This window comes from Ilyonectria robusta (genome assembly GCF_021365365.1).
Source record: "Ilyonectria robusta strain PMI_751 chromosome Unknown BGZ61scaffold_59, whole genome shotgun sequence".
Lineage (NCBI taxonomy): Eukaryota > Fungi > Ascomycota > Sordariomycetes > Hypocreales > Nectriaceae > Ilyonectria > Ilyonectria robusta.
In genome coordinates this window covers 126,191-143,242 of record NW_025764493.1, presented here as the reverse complement: position 1 = coordinate 143,242, position 17,052 = coordinate 126,191, and the positions used below count along the sequence as shown (strand labels likewise).

The 17,052-nt window shown below is 52.1% G+C and overlaps 6 protein-coding genes across 6 annotated transcripts; 4 read left to right on the top strand and 2 right to left on the bottom strand.

Annotated features, from left to right (window-relative positions):
- Window positions 1–1,032: 1,032 nt before the first annotated feature.
- Window positions 1,033–2,092, top strand: BGZ61DRAFT_500514 (chaperonin 10-like protein; the record flags this gene model as incomplete). Its single annotated transcript, XM_046251555.1, has 3 exons — window positions 1,033–1,647; window positions 1,716–1,899; window positions 1,938–2,092. 3 exons carry the CDS (start codon window positions 1,033–1,035, stop codon window positions 2,090–2,092), a joined length of 954 nt encoding a protein of 317 aa, XP_046094465.1.
- Window positions 2,093–2,558: 466 nt separating this feature from the next.
- On the top strand, window positions 2,559–3,556 carry BGZ61DRAFT_467556 (acetyltransferase, gnat family). Its single transcript, XM_046247788.1, has 2 exons — window positions 2,559–3,189; window positions 3,224–3,556. Exons 1-2 carry the CDS (start codon window positions 2,634–2,636, stop codon window positions 3,493–3,495), a joined length of 828 nt encoding a protein of 275 aa, XP_046094464.1. The 5' UTR covers window positions 2,559–2,633; the 3' UTR covers window positions 3,496–3,556.
- A 1,664-nt stretch (window positions 3,557–5,220) lies between these two features.
- BGZ61DRAFT_500512 (small secreted protein) lies at window positions 5,221–6,157 on the top strand (the record flags this gene model as incomplete). Its single annotated transcript, XM_046251554.1, has 4 exons — window positions 5,221–5,260; window positions 5,616–5,787; window positions 5,820–5,907; window positions 5,963–6,157. 4 exons carry the CDS (start codon window positions 5,221–5,223, stop codon window positions 6,155–6,157), a joined length of 495 nt encoding a protein of 164 aa, XP_046094463.1.
- Window positions 6,158–6,244: 87 nt separating this feature from the next.
- BGZ61DRAFT_467555 (uncharacterized protein) lies at window positions 6,245–6,987 on the bottom strand. The gene has a single exon (XM_046247787.1). It carries the CDS (start codon window positions 6,852–6,854, stop codon window positions 6,303–6,305), a length of 552 nt encoding a protein of 183 aa, XP_046094462.1. The 5' UTR covers window positions 6,855–6,987; the 3' UTR covers window positions 6,245–6,302.
- A 6,424-nt stretch (window positions 6,988–13,411) lies between these two features.
- Window positions 13,412–15,166, top strand: BGZ61DRAFT_434989 (uncharacterized protein; the record flags this gene model as incomplete). Its single annotated transcript, XM_046243973.1, has 1 exon — window positions 13,412–15,166. One exon carries the CDS (start codon window positions 13,412–13,414, stop codon window positions 15,041–15,043), a length of 1,632 nt encoding a protein of 543 aa, XP_046094461.1. The 3' UTR covers window positions 15,044–15,166.
- A 191-nt stretch (window positions 15,167–15,357) lies between these two features.
- Window positions 15,358–16,788, bottom strand: BGZ61DRAFT_467546 (uncharacterized protein). Its single transcript, XM_046247786.1, has one exon. The coding sequence runs from the start codon at window positions 16,704–16,706 to the stop codon at window positions 15,513–15,515; it is 1,194 nt and encodes a 397-aa protein (XP_046094460.1). The 5' UTR covers window positions 16,707–16,788; the 3' UTR covers window positions 15,358–15,512.
- Window positions 16,789–17,052: the final 264 nt, after the last annotated feature.

The window sequence follows — 17,052 nt, the reverse complement described above, 5'->3', positions numbered from 1 at the left end:
GACGGTTTAACTTCATCCGGTTACTGTGCAAGACGAGGAAAGCAATTCGGAGGATGAGGTAATGAGATGACGGGGATATGAGTCTGGTGGGGGCGCTTACCCCTTCAAGCCAAGAGAAGCCATGATATCTCAGTAGAACAAGAAATGTAAAGTTCTGATGCGGTGCTATAAACTCTGACTAGGCCGTCCCAGCACCTACGGTTCCTGATAAACTGTAGATCAAAAATCGTATGGTTCATAAAAAACAAGCAGCTTAAGGGGAGAAATATTGGCGAGGAGACCTTTGTTGTCAACGACCCCGCCACAAGTCGCCCTTGGGTTGTGGCGGGTTCCCGATGAGTTGCCGCTTAGGAAAAACCTCGCCATACTTCTTGTGCAGAACGATCTGATGTCAGGTACAATACACATGTTCCTCTCTTCAGCACAATTGTGCCGAAATTAGACCGTCCTGATTCAGCGACACTATCGGTAGGCCTTTACGTGATGGGCGGCGGCTTGGCTAAAACGTCTCCGGACTGAAGACGGGAAAGGATAACCGACAGGATCTCCCACAAAGTGCATAGTTAAGGGGCAGGGATCGTGGAGTATCAAAACAATGCAAACTCAAACACTGTGGAGTACGCGGATGATCTATTACTAGCAAAACACCAAAATACTGCTCCACTTTCGCAAAATGAGCGCATGACTTCTTGTCGAATATCATCCGATGATTCCATTTCTTTCTAATTGTCAACGTAGAGTGTACATTATAGATGAGGCCAGGAAAAATTAAATAGTCAATCTTTGAATGAAATCCATAACCAGTAATATTTAACCTGCTGCTGTTTGATGATGTTTCTTCTGTGATTTCCCTACATTTTACCCAAAAGGTAATTGCCACCCATCATCAGCATCTGGTTCTCTTTCAAGTTTATCATCTTCGCCATCACAACATCCCAATCCTGTCAAATCTCATTTACCTAAGCCGAAGAAAGACGATAAAAAAGAAGAATTTTCTTTTAAAACTGATAAATCATTACTATATACTTTATCATGAGAGCTTATAAGCTAGTTCGATGGGGACAACCTGGTCAGTATATCGATGTTCCGCAACCGACTCCCGGTCCGCTGGATGTCCTGGTCCGCGTCAAAGCTGTCGGTCTCTGCCGCTCTGACATCGACATGATGGACAGCCAGCCCGGCGAGGATCCTTATGCGAGCGCCATCGATGCCGGCTACATCCTCGGACACGAGACGGCCGGCTTCGTTGAATCATGGGGCTCGAGTGTGACGGATTTGGAAAGGGGGAGACGGTGGTGCTCCATCACATGCGCCACTGCGGCTTCTGCGAGTATTGCGAAGCCGGCATTGAGCAGCATTTGTGACCACTTCCGGCGCGGTGCAATTGGCATGACTCGAGGCTGCGGCTTCGACGGAGGACTCGCAGAGTTCATTGTCGTCCCCCGTACCGAACTCATCTCCGTGGGCTCCGCCGACCCCGTCTTGTTTGCTCCCCTCACCGACGCCGGTGTGACTGCGTATGCCGGCTGCAAGCCCTTTTGGCCCCTACTGCGCCCGGGGACGAGCGTACTGGTCATCGGTGTCGGCGGCGTCGGCGCCTACGCGATCCAACTCATCAAGCTACGCACTGCCGCCAAAGTCGTTGCGGTAGATACGTCCCAGGATCGCCTCGATCTTGCCAAAAACTAGGTGCCGACGGGATCGTGCTCTCACAGCCAGACACTGAAGCTCGCGTACGCCAGTTTCTCAACGGAAGAGGCGTCGAATGCGTCCTGGACGTCGTCGGAACCGATCGCACTCTGGCCTTGGCCGCCGCCTTAGTGCGCCCGGAGGGATTTGTCTCTGTTGTGGGCATGCAGGGCGGCAGCGTCAAGCTTGGCTGGAACAGGATAGCGACGAGTGCTAGGTTTGCAACCTCGCTGGGAGCACGCGTCAAGACCTGCGCGAAGTTTGTCAGCTAGCACTGGAAGGGAAACTGCAGATTGACATTGATCGATTCTCCTTTGATCAGATCCCCGAGGCTTACGAGAAGCTGCGGAAAGGACAACTTTATGGTCGTGCCGTGATTGTTATGGACAACGTATTGCAGTAGCGCTTTGATGGAACTCAGTTAATCCGAACAAGTATTGAAACAAGCCATGCCTGGTAGGTATGGTGTTTTCGGCAATTACTACATTTGTCATTCCCAGACTTGGGGCTGAAATGAATTCGAAGCCACGCGGCCTTTTCTCAACCGCGGAATACGAGCCTTAATGTGGACCATTGAATGACCAAGGTGCCGTACGTGTACAAATACACTGCTCTCTGATGTACGTCGACCTCGCGTCAAGATATCTGCCTGATCTCTGTGTTCGTCAGCACTTCGTAGGCCCCTCATGATGATCAGCTAACCCCACATTTTGAACAACGTAACGCCCACTTTCCAGCCTTTCATGATGTCAAACCACACCAGTCTGACATGAACACCTGCCTATTCGAGTAAGCCACTATCCATATAATAACATTCGCCTGGGCTCGAAATCGGATGATCAACTTCAGACTTTCATCTTCAGTATTATCAACTGTATGTTAGCCACATTTCCCAACTCTTATCACTTCTGTTGTCGAAATAGAAACGCTCTTCTTCAGGCAAAATGGAATCTAGACCTGGCAACTCGATCTCGCCCTCTCAGCTCGCCGCTATTTTCAACGAAGCCTTTACAAATTACATCGGCACCGAGGTTCAGTTCACCGAGGAAACCATCACGTTATGGTGTAATGGATATCTTGTGTCGCTCGAGTTGAGCCACATTTTCTTCCCGACGCCTGATTCCAATGAACCGGTGGCTTTCGGCCTTATCGCCATTCGAGATGACAAGCCCAAGGAGTCACGACTTGCGGCCATGGGGGTTGTGCCCTCCTACCATGGGAAAGGAACAGGAACCCAGGTGATGGAACTGATCATCTCGGCAGAGAGGAAGAGGGGCGTCCATATTATTGAGCTGGAGTGTATCAAGCAGAACGAGCGGGCTCTTCGTCTCTACAAGCGCATGGGGTTCTCGATCGAGCAAGAGTTGTATGGATGGGAAAAGGACTTGACGAGCGTGAAAGACTCTGTTTCCAATACTGGTATAGAGGACTGCACGTTTGATGAGCTCGAAAAACAGATCACAAAACATGCTGCACCTACTTTGCCCTGGCAAGCCTGGGGTGGGGGTCAGTCCGCTCGGGCCGACAAAAAGAGTCTTCAAACTAGGGCACGCCTATTGTGGCATATCTCATCCGGACAAAGACGACGAGATTACAGTCAATCTGACGAGCATCTTTGTGGAACCCGAATGGAGACGCCAAGGAGAGGCGAGGAGGCTGATGGAGGCAGTGATGGCGAAGTTCCCCGGCAAGAAATGGCGAGCGGGCGTAGTTTTCCCCAAGGAACCAGCTGACAGACTGGCTGCTCACTTTGGCTTCACCCCCATGGATTTGAGTCAGTACCAAATGAGGTTACAGCTGGTCTAAGTAATATTGGATGGAGAGTGAGTTGAACAAGGGTGGGCATCATGGCCTAAAAACACCATCCACATACGATCTTGGAGAGGCGGGACGTATGATGGACGCAAATACAGTCATATAGATTCTAATCATCACAATTACTGCATGGACACAATTGTCTACCTCGCTGTCAGAACAGTCAGGTTGTTGGTGGACCTGACTGTCGGACCCTTGTTCCGACCTGCCCCTTTTTTTGCCTGAGATGCTGGGCGCGTAGCGACAGAGGTGATCGCCCCTGCGACACACAGTCTGTCACACATGGCTAGCCTACCTAGTCATCATCATACGTTCATAGTCACAACCTCCCCGTGATTCCACTACAGGTAGATAGAGGACTTCAGAGAGGGGAGAGCAAAGAGAGGGTGCCATACCGTTGGCGTCGATAGCACCTTTTGCAGTATGTATGGCAACGATTTTCATCTATACATATTTCATCTACTTCTCATGCTACTACTTTGACTTTACGCAGAAGAGGCTCAGCACTGAAGGATTGCTCGGGTGTCGTCCCGAATCTCCTCGGAAGCGCGGAGCTTGTGGTGCAGCTGACAACTTCCTCACGTTGAACAGACACTAGGCTTTTCATGGTCAGCTCGGCTCAAAATGAAGTACTCGCTAACTGAATTATGTACCGCCTTAACCCCGATTTGTCCACAGCGTCCACAAGCGTTACCACTGCCAAGGAGACCAGGCTCCTGTCGCTCTCGGGCCCTACCCTAGACCCCATCCAGATCCAGCCCGGAGCAGAGAGATTCAACCCCGTAGAACGCTTTTGAGGATCGTGAAAGAATACTATACGAGATATCTGCTCATAGGACGTATTGCATCATTTATGCGAATATAACCGATCTAACTGAGGGAGAAACCCACGCACGAAGATGCTTTCCCAGACAAGTATTTCTTGATAACCCGCCTGTCGGGGCAAAAGTGAAACCTTGTCATGAACCAAGGAGGCGAGGCAATTAGTGTAAAATTGCTAAACTGCGGGAATTCTTTGTTCCCTATTCTACATTCAGTCGCTTGTTGAAGGAAATAGTCAAGTCACGGTGATATCAATAATCCTGCAAGAAATCAAGGTCGTAAGAATACCCCCTCAACAACACCAAATAGATAGTGAGCGCTGAATCATAATGCACCAAATGAAGACATGTGCATTGAATGGAAATAGTATTGCGCATCCTGCGGTGGTGTCCAGGGTGGCGAGTCCAGCTTTCGATGTTCGGGTCAAGTGCGAATAAGACGAAACGTCGAAATTAAAGGTGGAAAATTAGCTCACCAGGGATTTTACGCATACAATTACGATTAACACGTTTGGAGTAGCAGCATAATCTGTGACAGGTGACAGGCGAGACGCGACGTGAAGAGCTCCGCCAATTATTATTAGCAACTGCAGAGCCAAGCTCAGTGAAGCCGCGCCAAAGGAAGATGAGACGAAAAAAAGGAGCCACTACTCCCTTCTAGAGTTGTTTTAGGGAGTCATTTGACTCGCTTAATCGACAATTAGCGTCGTTTGGTCCCACCACGGTTCAGACGTCTCAACCTTTGTAAGATCGGCCGCTATGAAACTCGGAGCTTCAGTAACAAACCCCTGTCGGTTCTCGACAGCGCGGTTGTAGGCGCGTCGCAGTCCCCTTTGGTGTCTTCTTTGAGCGTCATGAGTGAAGCATCGTTTCCCGCAATTCACTTGGCAGTATCATGACCATTGCTCTGGGACAATTGACGCCCGTGGGCCTTGGTTAATTCGTCTCACCAACCCAGTCTCGTAGCTGTCGCCGAGACTCGCTTATGAAGGAGCGCAGGGCAATGCGGCAAAACAAGACAACAGCTTCAGGACTGGGCTGGTCTAGGAAACCATTGGCGACTGTAGAATTTCGATCCTTGAGATCACCATAGCCGTCGACTATAAAAGCAGCCCGAAGCCCACTTCAATCACATTCTCCATCAACTCAACAACATCCTCCATCAACCTAATCCTCAGTCAGCTGCGCTGCATTTTGCTTCTTCGTCCTACATTCAAACGGTCCGCGACCCTAATTCTTCCATTCAACGCCAAAAGTTCCAACCAAACAACCCAACAATTCATCATGAAGTTCTCTCTCCTCACTTCACCCTTGTCGCCCTCTGCTCAGCCGCGCCCTTGAGCAAGCGAGCTGTCTTCAGCACCACCTCTTACAACGACCTCTCAATCAGTGGAGGAGTGGCTGGGAATGCCCAACAAGAGGCCCTGCAGAAGCTGGGTGGCTTGCCAACGATCTCACGACCGTCGAGGAGTCCGACTTGGATTTCCTCAACAGTGTGAACCAGATTGCCAACGACGCAGAGACTGACGCATTCAACGTCGCCATTGATGCAGCTGATGGAGAAGAGGCCGATGCTCTCCAGGTAAGATACTATTCGAATGCTCCAAAAAAACCTTTTTAACAGTCTTCAAAAATAGCGAGGCAAGATCAAGAACAAGGTTCTGAAGCTGACCGCTACCATCCTGAAGCTTGAAGCTCAGCAGGCGCAGGGCCAGGATGTGTCCGAGAAGCTCGCCACAGAGCAGCAGAAGCTCCAGAACAACATTGCGCAGGATGAGGAGGCAGCTGGTCTGGCCTCAACCTTCCTCTCATTTGATGCCACCACCGACTAGAGCGCAAAAAAAGCAGAGATGGTGTGGGCAGTCTCTAGAGACTTGTTCTGAAAAGCTGTATTATAGTATATAATAATACATAAAGAGCAACAACCGTCAATACTGGAACTACCCTGATGCACTATATTCCGTGGACGAGTACTTGTTAGACCTTTGAGAAGACCCACAAAGCTGTTCCATGCATCGATCTTACTAGCTGATCCTTGTTCTCTGAAGGCGTCAGGATCATCATGGTATGCGACCAGAACGGTAGCAGCAGCTGATAACCGCCTTCAGGGTGCAGCCTGGGAATCATAAACTCCCACTCTTCCAGCGACGGAGCCGAGGCACGCATTCCTTTTTTACCGTCGTGACCGAGGTATACCCTTGCACGTTCGTTATAAAACCCAAAATAATTGTTGCGCTCAACGCAGAGCCACTGATTGTTCAAGCTTCGACCCTCATTGACGTCTTGAAGACGAAGCCTGCCACTTGTGAGGGTGATTGCCCGATCGGAGCCTTTTTCAATGATCACGTATTTGCTGCCAGGCCATGGAACTGCGGAGTACTGCCCATCGAAGAGATTTTCGACAACGGTCTGGCCGCTAACGGTTGTTGGCGGCGTCATTGCTGAAACTGAAGATTCTGTGGTTGCTGTTGTGAAGCCAGCAATCGAGGACTCTGGAGTCGCCTCGCCCTGGCTGACACTCGATGTCATTTTCTCAGATTACAAAGCTGCTAAGAATCGAAGCCTTGTATGGTTCGTACAGCCGCCCACTATATTTGCCGTATGTGATTGCGAGGATTCTCTCGGCCGTCCAAACGTCGCTGAACCCGGAGTCTGTAGCAAGATACAAAGTTAGATGCACGAGATGCCACGAGGCTCAATCAAATCACTTCTTGGTCAGGCCAGCCTTAGTCATCGCCATCCTACCCCTCTTCGCCGTCGCACGTTGAGCCGATACTGGGCGCCGCCTAGGCTCACGCACGCACCCCGTTGAGAGCCCACGAAGGGATGTGATACGATTGCTAGAGTGGCGATTCGAAACACTTCTCGAAATCTCATTATCTTCTTTATTACTTTTGAAATACCCGGTAGCCGCTTGGCGGAGATTCAGGCCTTTGGTGGATGTCTGAAGTTGCGAACCCCGCTTCAGACGTCATTGTCGTCATGGAAGGCGAGCCGGATGTTCCGGGCGGGGGATATCATCGTCCCCTGCGTAAAAGGACCAGAACGACAAGGGCATTGGAGTCCGAGCAGCAAAAAGGCGATATGGAATGGCAGGAGGAGGAGAGCAGTGAGGGAGCTCTGAGTCATACGCGAACTAAGAAAAGAACCACGCCTAAGGCAGCTGGCAGCATGACCGAGGCGATCCAGGGTTTGAAACGACTCCTGGAACAGGATTTCAATCAAAGAATGGAAGCAATGAAGGCAGAGTTTCAGCTCGAGTTTACAAAACTTAGCGACCGCATGGCTGAGGAAGTCACTAGGACCACGGCCCAGATGGCGCAAGAATTGTCACAGGCTCGAGAGCAGCTCACCCTGGTTTGCAGCGAGTTGGAGCAGACCCGGCTACAGCTGGACACCTTGACCAATGCTCATGCAGCAAGATCGCCTAGCCAGACATATGCAGATGCTGCCAGAATGACGCCTGCTAGTATCACCACTCAAACTCCATCCACGGTTCGATCAGCAACCCCGGAACCGGTGTTCTGCACAGTAGACACATCTAGGGTGCCCGAGGATCATATCGGAGATGCTACACCAGCAGTGCTTCGCAGGACCATTGAACAGGAAATGCGAACATCTAGCGACCAACCTAGTTGGCGATGTGTTGCAGTGACCAGAGATGGACGAAATACCAACCGCCTGAGGGTCATCGGTAGGAACGAGGAAGAACTGAAGAAGATCAAGACCATTATTGAGGTCAAGAAGGCTCCAGGTGCGAGAGTCCTTCGTGACCAACTGTATCCAGTCAAAGTTGACAATATCAACCGTACCGCCGTTCTGGACCAGGAAGGCAAGGTCCTTCCTGGAGCAATGGAAGCCTTGGGCCAAGAGAATGAAGTCCAGATTGCCAAGATGGCCTGGTTGAGTCGCAAGGATAACGCAAAGGCATATGGATCCATGGTGGTATACCTCACCAAAAACAGCGATGCCAGGAGACTCTTACAGGAACGCTACTTCCTTGCAGCCGGTGAATCGGCTTATACCAGCATGTTCGAGCGGAGAACCGGACCGATACAATGCTACAACTGCCAGGAGCTTGGCCACAAGGCCTTCTCGTGCAGCAAGAATCGGGTATGTGCGAGGTGCGCTGCCGAAGGCCACCATCATCGTGAGTGCCAGACGCAGGTACCCAAGTGCGTACCCTGTGGTGGACCGCACGAGTCGTTCAGTCGAAGCTGCCCGAAACTCTACCCTACTCGGCATGAGTAGGATATTCCAGGTAATTCAACTTAATGTAAGAAAACAGGACACGGTACACGAGAGCCTAATGAACGATACGCGACTCCAAGATTTTGCAGTTGTGGCGGTCCAAGAACCACAGGCATGGAAAAGTGACGGCAAACTATTAACAGTCCCTATGGGGCATCCCAGATGGATTAAAATGGTCCCTACGATTTGGAGAGATGGCAGATGGCCGATCCGGAGCATGTTGTGGGTGAATAGGGACTTGGAGGCCAACCAAGTACCAATACAGTCCCCGGACTTGACAGCAGCAGCCATACGACTCCCGGACCGAATAATGTTAGTTGTGTCAGTGTATGTGCCGGGACGCAAGCCCCAGGCTCTTCGAAATACATGCCATACCCTGCACCGGGTGATCCTCGACCTCAGGAGCAGGACAGGGATGGCGGTGGACGTCATACTGGCCGGAGATTTTAATCAACACGACCGGCTTTGGGGAGGAGACGATGTGGCCTTAGCAAGGCAAGGCGAGGCCGAACCGATCATCGACCTCATGAACGAACACGGTCTTTGCAGCCTGCTCCCGAGAGGCACAAAGACATGGCAAGGCCCCGACAAGGAAAGCACAATCGACCTGATGCTGGCGACGGCGGAGGTGGCAGACGGAATGGTGACGTGCTCCATACACCCGACAGAACACGGATCGGACCACCGGGCGATCCAAACGACGTTCGATCTCGCGATGCCTGATCGGATTGTCACGGAAAGACTGTTGTTCAAGAATGCACCATGGACAGCAATCAGAACCAAGGTGGAGGACAATCTCCAAGAGCTCCCCTGGACTGTCGGCGTGCAGGAACAGACAGACCAGTTAATGAGGGTCATCCTCGAAGCGATCCACGAGCTGACGCCCCGTGCACAACCAGTACCGTACGCGAAGTGTTGGTGGACGAAGGATTTGACAAGACTTCGGCGGGTGTACACGTTATGGCGGAATCAGGCTAGGGCACAGCGGCGAGCAGGCCAGGTGAGGCCCGACCTGGAAGGACGGGCCAAGGAAGCATCCAAGGAGTACCATGATGCCATTCGGAAACAGAAGAAACTGCACTGGGACGAATTCCTGGCAGAAGATGTCAACATATGGAAGGCGGCTACGTACTTGAAACCCGGAATATGCGCTATGGACGACAGAGTGCCCCCTTTGAAGAGACAAGACGGCTCCACCACGGTAGATAGGGTGGAGCAGGCAGAGGAGCTGCTCAGCACGTTCTTCCCGCCGTTGCCGGCCAGGATTGAAGATGAAGGCGACCGACCGCAACGGACGGAAGTGCACATGCCAGACCTCACCATGGAGGAAGTTGAACAAAAAGTGCTAGCAGCGAAACCTTGGAAAGCGCCTGGAGAGGATGGTCTGCCAGCAATGGTGTGGAAACAGCTTTGGCCAGTGGTTAGATACCGAGTCTTGCACCTCTTCGACACATCCCTCAAGGATGGTGCGGTACCCCACCAGTGGAGGAGTGCGAAGATCATCCCGCTAAAGAAAGCAGACAAGGGAGACTACACAGTGGCCAAAGCATGGAGACCGATATCGCTGCTGTCGACACTGGGCAAGATACTCGAGGCAGTCGTTGCAGAGCGGATATCCTATGTAGTGGAAAGCTATGGATTGCTGCCCGCAAACCACTTCGGGGCAAGGAAGCGAAGGTCAGCCGAACAAGCACTGGTTCTGCTGCAGGAGCAGATCTATAAGGCATGGAGGGCCGGCAGGGTGCTCAGTCTGATCAGTTTCGACGTCAAAGGCGCTTACAACGGAGTGTTCAAAGAACGACTCCTGGAGAGGCTGAAGGCGAGAGGCATACCTGATGGACTGGTGAGATGGATTGACGCCTTCTGCTCTGGACGAATGGCCACCGTGGTGGTAAATGGACACACGTCGCAGCTACGGGAGCTGCCACAGGCAGGTCTCCCGCAAGGATCACCGCTGTCGCCGGTGTTGTTCCTGTTCTTCAATGCAGATTTGGTGCAGAGAAGAATCAACGCAAAAGGTGGTTCGATGGCATTCGTGGACGACTACTCAGCCTGGGTGGTGGGATCAACAGCGGAGGAGAATCGAGCCGGCATCCAATCAATTATAGACGAAGCACTGGGCTGGGAAAGACGGAGCGGTGCGACGTTCAACGGAGACAAAACGGCCATCGTGCATTTCACTCGAAACGCCGCGCGTACCAGCGACAAACCGTTCATGATCAAAGGAAAAGTAGTCAAGCCCAAGGCGAGCGCCAAGATCCTGGGAGTGGTCGTGGACGCGAAACTGCGGTACAAGGAACACATAGCTAGAGCCGCTGCAAAGGGGCTCTCGGCTGCTATGTGTCTGAGAAGACTGAAGATGCTGTCACCGCGGACGGCGAGACAACTGTTCGTAGCAACAGTAGCTCCCACCATGGACTATGCGTCCAGCGTGTGGGCGCACTCATGTGGCATTAGAGAAGCTGCTTGGCTGGACAAGGCACAGATGATCGGAGCACAGGCGATCACGGGAGCTTTCCGGACCGTCGCAACGGCGGTGGCAGAGGCCGAAGCTAGCATCCAACCGGTGCAAGAACGGCATGCGCAAGCAGCAACAAGGTTCTGGATCAACCTCCGGACCCTTCCCAGGACACACCCGTTGGCGACACTGAAGGTGATGAAAGTGTGTCGCCGATTCGTGTCGCCGATGCAGAGGATTGCTCAAGTACAAGGGGAAACAGCCACTGAACGAATAGAGATCATTCGGGAGTACGCGTTACCGCCATGGAGAGACCGTATCCCGGTGTCGTGCGACCGTGACCGGGAGAGAGCGGTGGAAGAAGCAAAGAGGGTGGATGGCATAGTCATTGCCACCTGCTCCTCGCAGAGAGAGGGCATGGTAGGCATGGGAGGTGTCGTACGAGATACGGCCCTCAACAATGCCGACGAACTAGTGGCCAGCTACTCCATCACTCTTGGGTCGACGGAGGAGCTGAACCTATACATAGCCGAGCTGGGAGCTATAGAGATGGCGCTGAGATGCATGCCACTCGGACTGCGTCGACGGACTATAACCGTCGTGACGAGCAACCGTTCCGCACTAGAAGCCATACGGCGGCCGCGTCAACAATCCGGCCAACAGGCCATTCGGCAAATCTACGACCATGTCGGGCGCCTTGAAGACGAGGGCAACTCTCTCCAGATGATGTGGGTTCCAGCAGGCGAAGAAGACTTCGCACTAGGACCAAAAGCCAAAGCAGCAGCCCGGCGGGCCACTGAAAGAGACTGCAGACCAGATATACCACTGTATCAAGCAAGATCCACGAGGATAAGACTAGTCATAACCAAGCAGCAGCAAACAAGAATGCCGCCAGGAAGAGCTGGGAAATACTCGACGACGATAGACATGGCACTCCCTGGCAAGCATACCCGTACTATATATGACCTGCTGAAGAGGAAAGAAGCAGATGTGCTGATCCAGCTCCGCACCGGAATGGCAAGACTAAACAGCTTTCTGCACAACATCGGCGCAGTAGAATCGGATATGTGCGAATGTGGTCAAGCATCCGAGACAGTTAAACATTTTCTATTCAGATGCACAAAGTGGACAAAGCAACGGGAAGGCATGCTGAAATGCCCACAAGCAAAGATGGGAAACCTCTCGTTCTTCTTGGGAGGAAAGGCAGCGTCTGACGATGACAAATGGGCACCAGACATGCGGGCAGTACGGGCGACGATCAAATTTGCCATTGCAACGGGGAGGCTTGACATGGACCAGAAGCCTCAGGCACACTAACTATTCAGATTGAATCCTACTAACATCATACAGTCTCATTTTGACAGACCGGGCTTCAGCTGCTGAGGATAGGATGCTGAACACTTGGGGAAATTGGCCTTCAAGCAGGCCTGTCACGGCATATACACCAGATTGGACCAGTTAGTAAAAGTGAAATTTTGGGGCTTCGGGTGATTATGGAAGAACTGTACGAAACGAAAATAGCTTAGCGCAAAGGCCCTCTGGGGTGTGTCCCCCCGGGCGAAATAAAATCCTTACCTTACCTTGGTTGTTGGACACACTGGTCCCCAACCCAGGCCACCCGGATGTTAGGTCGCCCGGCATCATCCGTGCCAAGGCGTACAACTGCAGCAAGGACCTCTTCGGGGTCATGTTCAGCAATTACCAGCTCTTCAGCTCAGGCCACCTCCCTCTCCTTGCCTTTGACGAAGGCATGTTGAAGGACCTTGCGGGTATGGACCAAAATCGCCAACGCGCCTTTGTACCCCAGCTCAACCGCTCCCATCTTTTGCATGCCTGGGATGCTAACAAGCGGCATCTGAGGGCCATCTCATCTCTGCGCAGGCACCCAAACTTTGGAATCCGGAAAGAGGTCACATTTCGGCTCGATGTTATCCTTGCTATGTGGGCTGACGGCGCACTGGAGCCCGAGAGGAGTCCTTACACCGGGCCGATGTCCTGGGACGTCCCTCTCGATGCCGGAGCTGGTGAGCTGCACTACCCCTTTTGGGTTGTTCCGACCAAAGTGATGACCTCTTTTGTGTCTACGCAAGCTGCTCGCTCGATCCTTCCACTCGACCACATTTTCCAGGAGGTAACAAGGAAAGAAGGCGAGCAGCCATCCTCTTCAACCGACCCTGTCCGGCAGATACTTGCGTTCTATACTGCTCAGCTTTTCTGTCGCCTCCTCGTCTATTCACTTGACGATGAGGAGGAGGATCAGAATTTCGATAATTGGATTTGGCGGTCGGTCTGGACGGTGCCGACTCGTGGCTCTGGCGGACGCTCTCTTAAGGAGCGGCGGGGTCTCGGCCTGAGTACCCCTATTCATACGTCCGGGATGCTCTGGATCCCCCACGGCCACATCGACTGGCAGCGGGGTCATATCTCACTCGAGGTACTGATTAATCTATATATGTCTCGGAGCCCGCTCCAGGCGAGGCTGGCTCATCAGCCTAACGTCCAGGCTCTTACTACCACTCAGGTTACCGTCGAGCTTCTGTTCCAACAGTTGGTCCGTGACGCCCGGGAAGCGTACGATCAAGGGCGCAATGAGGATGCGGAGAAGCTAGCTGACTGGGCTATCGTCCTTGCCGTCGAGGAGACCGCCCGAGCTTACCATCAGCACTTCCTTGCCAAGATCGAGTCATACTGGGACCGAGTGCGAGGTAAGTTAGGGCGCCAAAACTTACCTCTCCTTGCTCGGCTGCAGCACGCCCAAGTGGAATCTGCAGCTGAGGTTGGCCGTATCCCCACAGCCCAGACGATTCATGGCATTTACACGGAGGCATGGGCAAAGTACAGTGAAGCTGTGCTAGCTGATACCAACTCCTCAACAGGAGGTAGTATGCCCGACGAGCTACCTTGTTGGATGTCCACGCGTCAGCATCTGCCGCCTAAAAACAGCTGGTCTAACTTTTTGTTCAAACAACTGTTCTGCCGCTCTAAGCCGCCGGCATGGGATGGACTTTACTTCCTCCAAGTCTACCGAGTATTCAAGGAGATTTGGCAAACTATCTTTGTGTCGGCGGGCCCATTTGATAATTGCTTCGGCGTGCAAATCGGCCGTTACATCCTGATTGCCTTCAATGGTGACCACAGCAAGGAGGTAAACACAAGCCATGGCCGGGGCACCTGGCATCACAGCAAGCCACCCTTCTTCCAGATGCAATACTGGGCTCCCTATTTCTCGCCTCCTCGCGGAGAGGAAGACACATTCTTGTCATCTGTATATCGCCGCGGCGATTACCCCGAGGGTCTGTCCCCTTACATGACTCCGGTGATTCCATCACCTCGCCATTTTTGGGGCCTTGAAAGGGCAGCCTGGCCACACTGGATGGAGATTATGGGCAATATCGACCGTCTGCACTCCGCCAGCCATAACACCATTCAACGCCATTGCCGGCGGGCGTTGTTGTATGTGACCTATCTAGCGGGCCCGACATGGGGTCGAGACGGGGATGTGAACTTTGTACAGCCGTGGTCTGTTGAGAAATCGGACGGTTGTGAGTACGAAGAGGAGGACGTTTTCCGGATTCCTGTGATGGAAACACACATCTCGAGGCAGATATTCGAATCTGCAGTGAGCCAACCGACCATCCTTCTACCAACCCGGGACAACCTTATTGGTTTGCTCGATGCTATAGCGTCCCTACCCGGTCATTCGCTTGGGTTCGCAGCACGCCTGCTGTGGACGAGGCGTCTGCTCAACAATCACAACAGTCAGTATGATCTCCGCAGCCATCTAGAGGCCAAGAAACAGGAAGTAGAGCCCTCCACTCAAAGTCAAACTCTCCTGGAACAGTTCTTGAATCAAGCCGAGCCTCCGCAGTGGGATGTTGAACCTGCAGATGTCTCTGGCGTCGCCATCGAAGAAGAGGGGACGGACGATACGATAGAAGGTGGATCTCAATCAGAAGAGGATGACGACAGCGATTGGGAGAATAGCGATACCGAAGAATCATCATGGTAAGCCACAGTGGCGAGTTGCCCGGAAAGTGGGGATAGTTTATTCGTTCAATTTTACAGGTTGTAAAGTTGATAATTATCCAATTTTACAAGTTTGCACCAAGTCAATTTACAGCTTATATTTCGCCACCAAAATTTCTACAGGCTTTTTATTGATAAATTCTGTAACGTATAAAAATTATAATGATTAATTTTTGTTAATTTTATAAGTTATTAATTTATTCATTTGGTAGTGATCAAATATACTACAAAAGCGGCCCAAACAGCCTCATGCCGGGAGAGCTTAGCTGAGTTAACATATAGGGTAGATAGGCTTGTGTGGGAAATAGCATTTATTGATTACCAGAGGGGAGGGGTTTATCAAGTAGTGATGATTATTTCGTGCGTTTTATGCCACCTTACAAGCGTCGGGGGCCTCTATCCTGGGGATGTCTACTTGATTGATTGCCCATCAATGCAGAGTAAAGTAAAGCCTAATATTCGATGCTACGTCTAGAACCCTCCTGTTCAAGTTGGTCTAACAACCTTTTCTTCGCACTGGGGTCGGATGCATCCTCCTTCAACATAAACGGCACCGCAAATTCTTCGATCAGGTTGCAGAGTGCGTTAATATCCTTTATCTTCAGATCTCGCTTAGACCTGCGGACGAAAAGGATGCTGCCAAGACACAGATGACGCCGGTAACTTGGCAAACGAACCCATTCTCCGTTCTTGACAGAGGTCGCCGTCAGGAGGAGCTGGGCTAGAGGGTTCTCCAGGTCATCAGGCGGCGGGTCGTTATCCTCGTTGCGAGGGGTGCCGCCGTATGCCTTTGCAACCAATTCCAGGCCAAAAAGTGAAGGGATGTCACATGGGTCGTCGCCCTCAAGGTTAAACAGAGGATGTGTCTTGGGTACGGCCACCTCAACCATCTGTGGCTCATGTCGATTGGCCTGGTCACGGCGACAGTTGATTCGGACACCAATAGCCTTGGAAGTCCTGTCGGCTAGCACGCGCTTGGAAAGATGGTAGTGCCGACCAGGTTCGTCGATCATGCTCCCAACTGTATCAACGTAGTAACCCAGGTAGTCGATGGCATCACGGTAGGCTGTGAGGGTGATGTCGGTGGAGCGGCGAGGTTCAAAGTCGGATCCAGCCCTCATCACTGCAACAATCGGACCCTTCCAGATGAACTCGCCCCAGGTATCTCCAATCAGGGTTGGGAATGTACCATGGATAGCTTGATTGGTTATGATGTTGCGGGGCGTGACGTCTGGATCTAGGAACCATATGTGTAGGGTATCCTGGTTGTTGTTCCTTCCACGAAGGACATTGCCCTTAACTTGGCGTAGGCCACGGCCGATGTAGTCGTTGCCGGGGATATGCAAGAGGTGGTTGAGAACTGGGTGGAAGTAGTCCCTAACCTCGTATTCGTCCTTCTTGGAATCCACCCACACAAGGGACGGCCGCTTCTCCGTCATGGGAAAGAGAATGGCGAGGTAGTGCTTGGGGGAAGGGCGAGTGGCAAAGCTATCTTGAGCACATGCCGCGAACTTGCGGCAAAGAAGCCGATGGGTTCGCCAGTCGGTTTGCTGACACTCTAGAGAGCAGTAGGCGGCCGAAAGGCAAACGGCACAGCGGCGAGCATTGGGGGAACCGCAGATTGTACAAAGAACGGGAGGATCCATTTTGGACGAAAGAGACAGTCGATTGAGGCCGTTGGTACAGGTCGGAAAAGGCAGAGGTTTGGTTTGGAGGAGGGTTGGGTGGGTGACGGGTTTACTTATGTGAGGTTGGATTTTCAGGGGCGTAAACACCGTAGTGGGCGGTGGCTTGAACTGACCGGGATTTCCGTTGGCAGGAAGGGTGGGGTTGAAACGGAATCAAATGCGGGCGGCAGCCAGAGCTGGAGTCAGCAATTTCCCCACTGACATCCCGTGTTCTGGTAACAAGAAGAGGCGAACATGAGATGCGATAGCCGAATTCCATCGCCAATCATCGATGATGATGATGGGGTATGAATTGAATGATTGG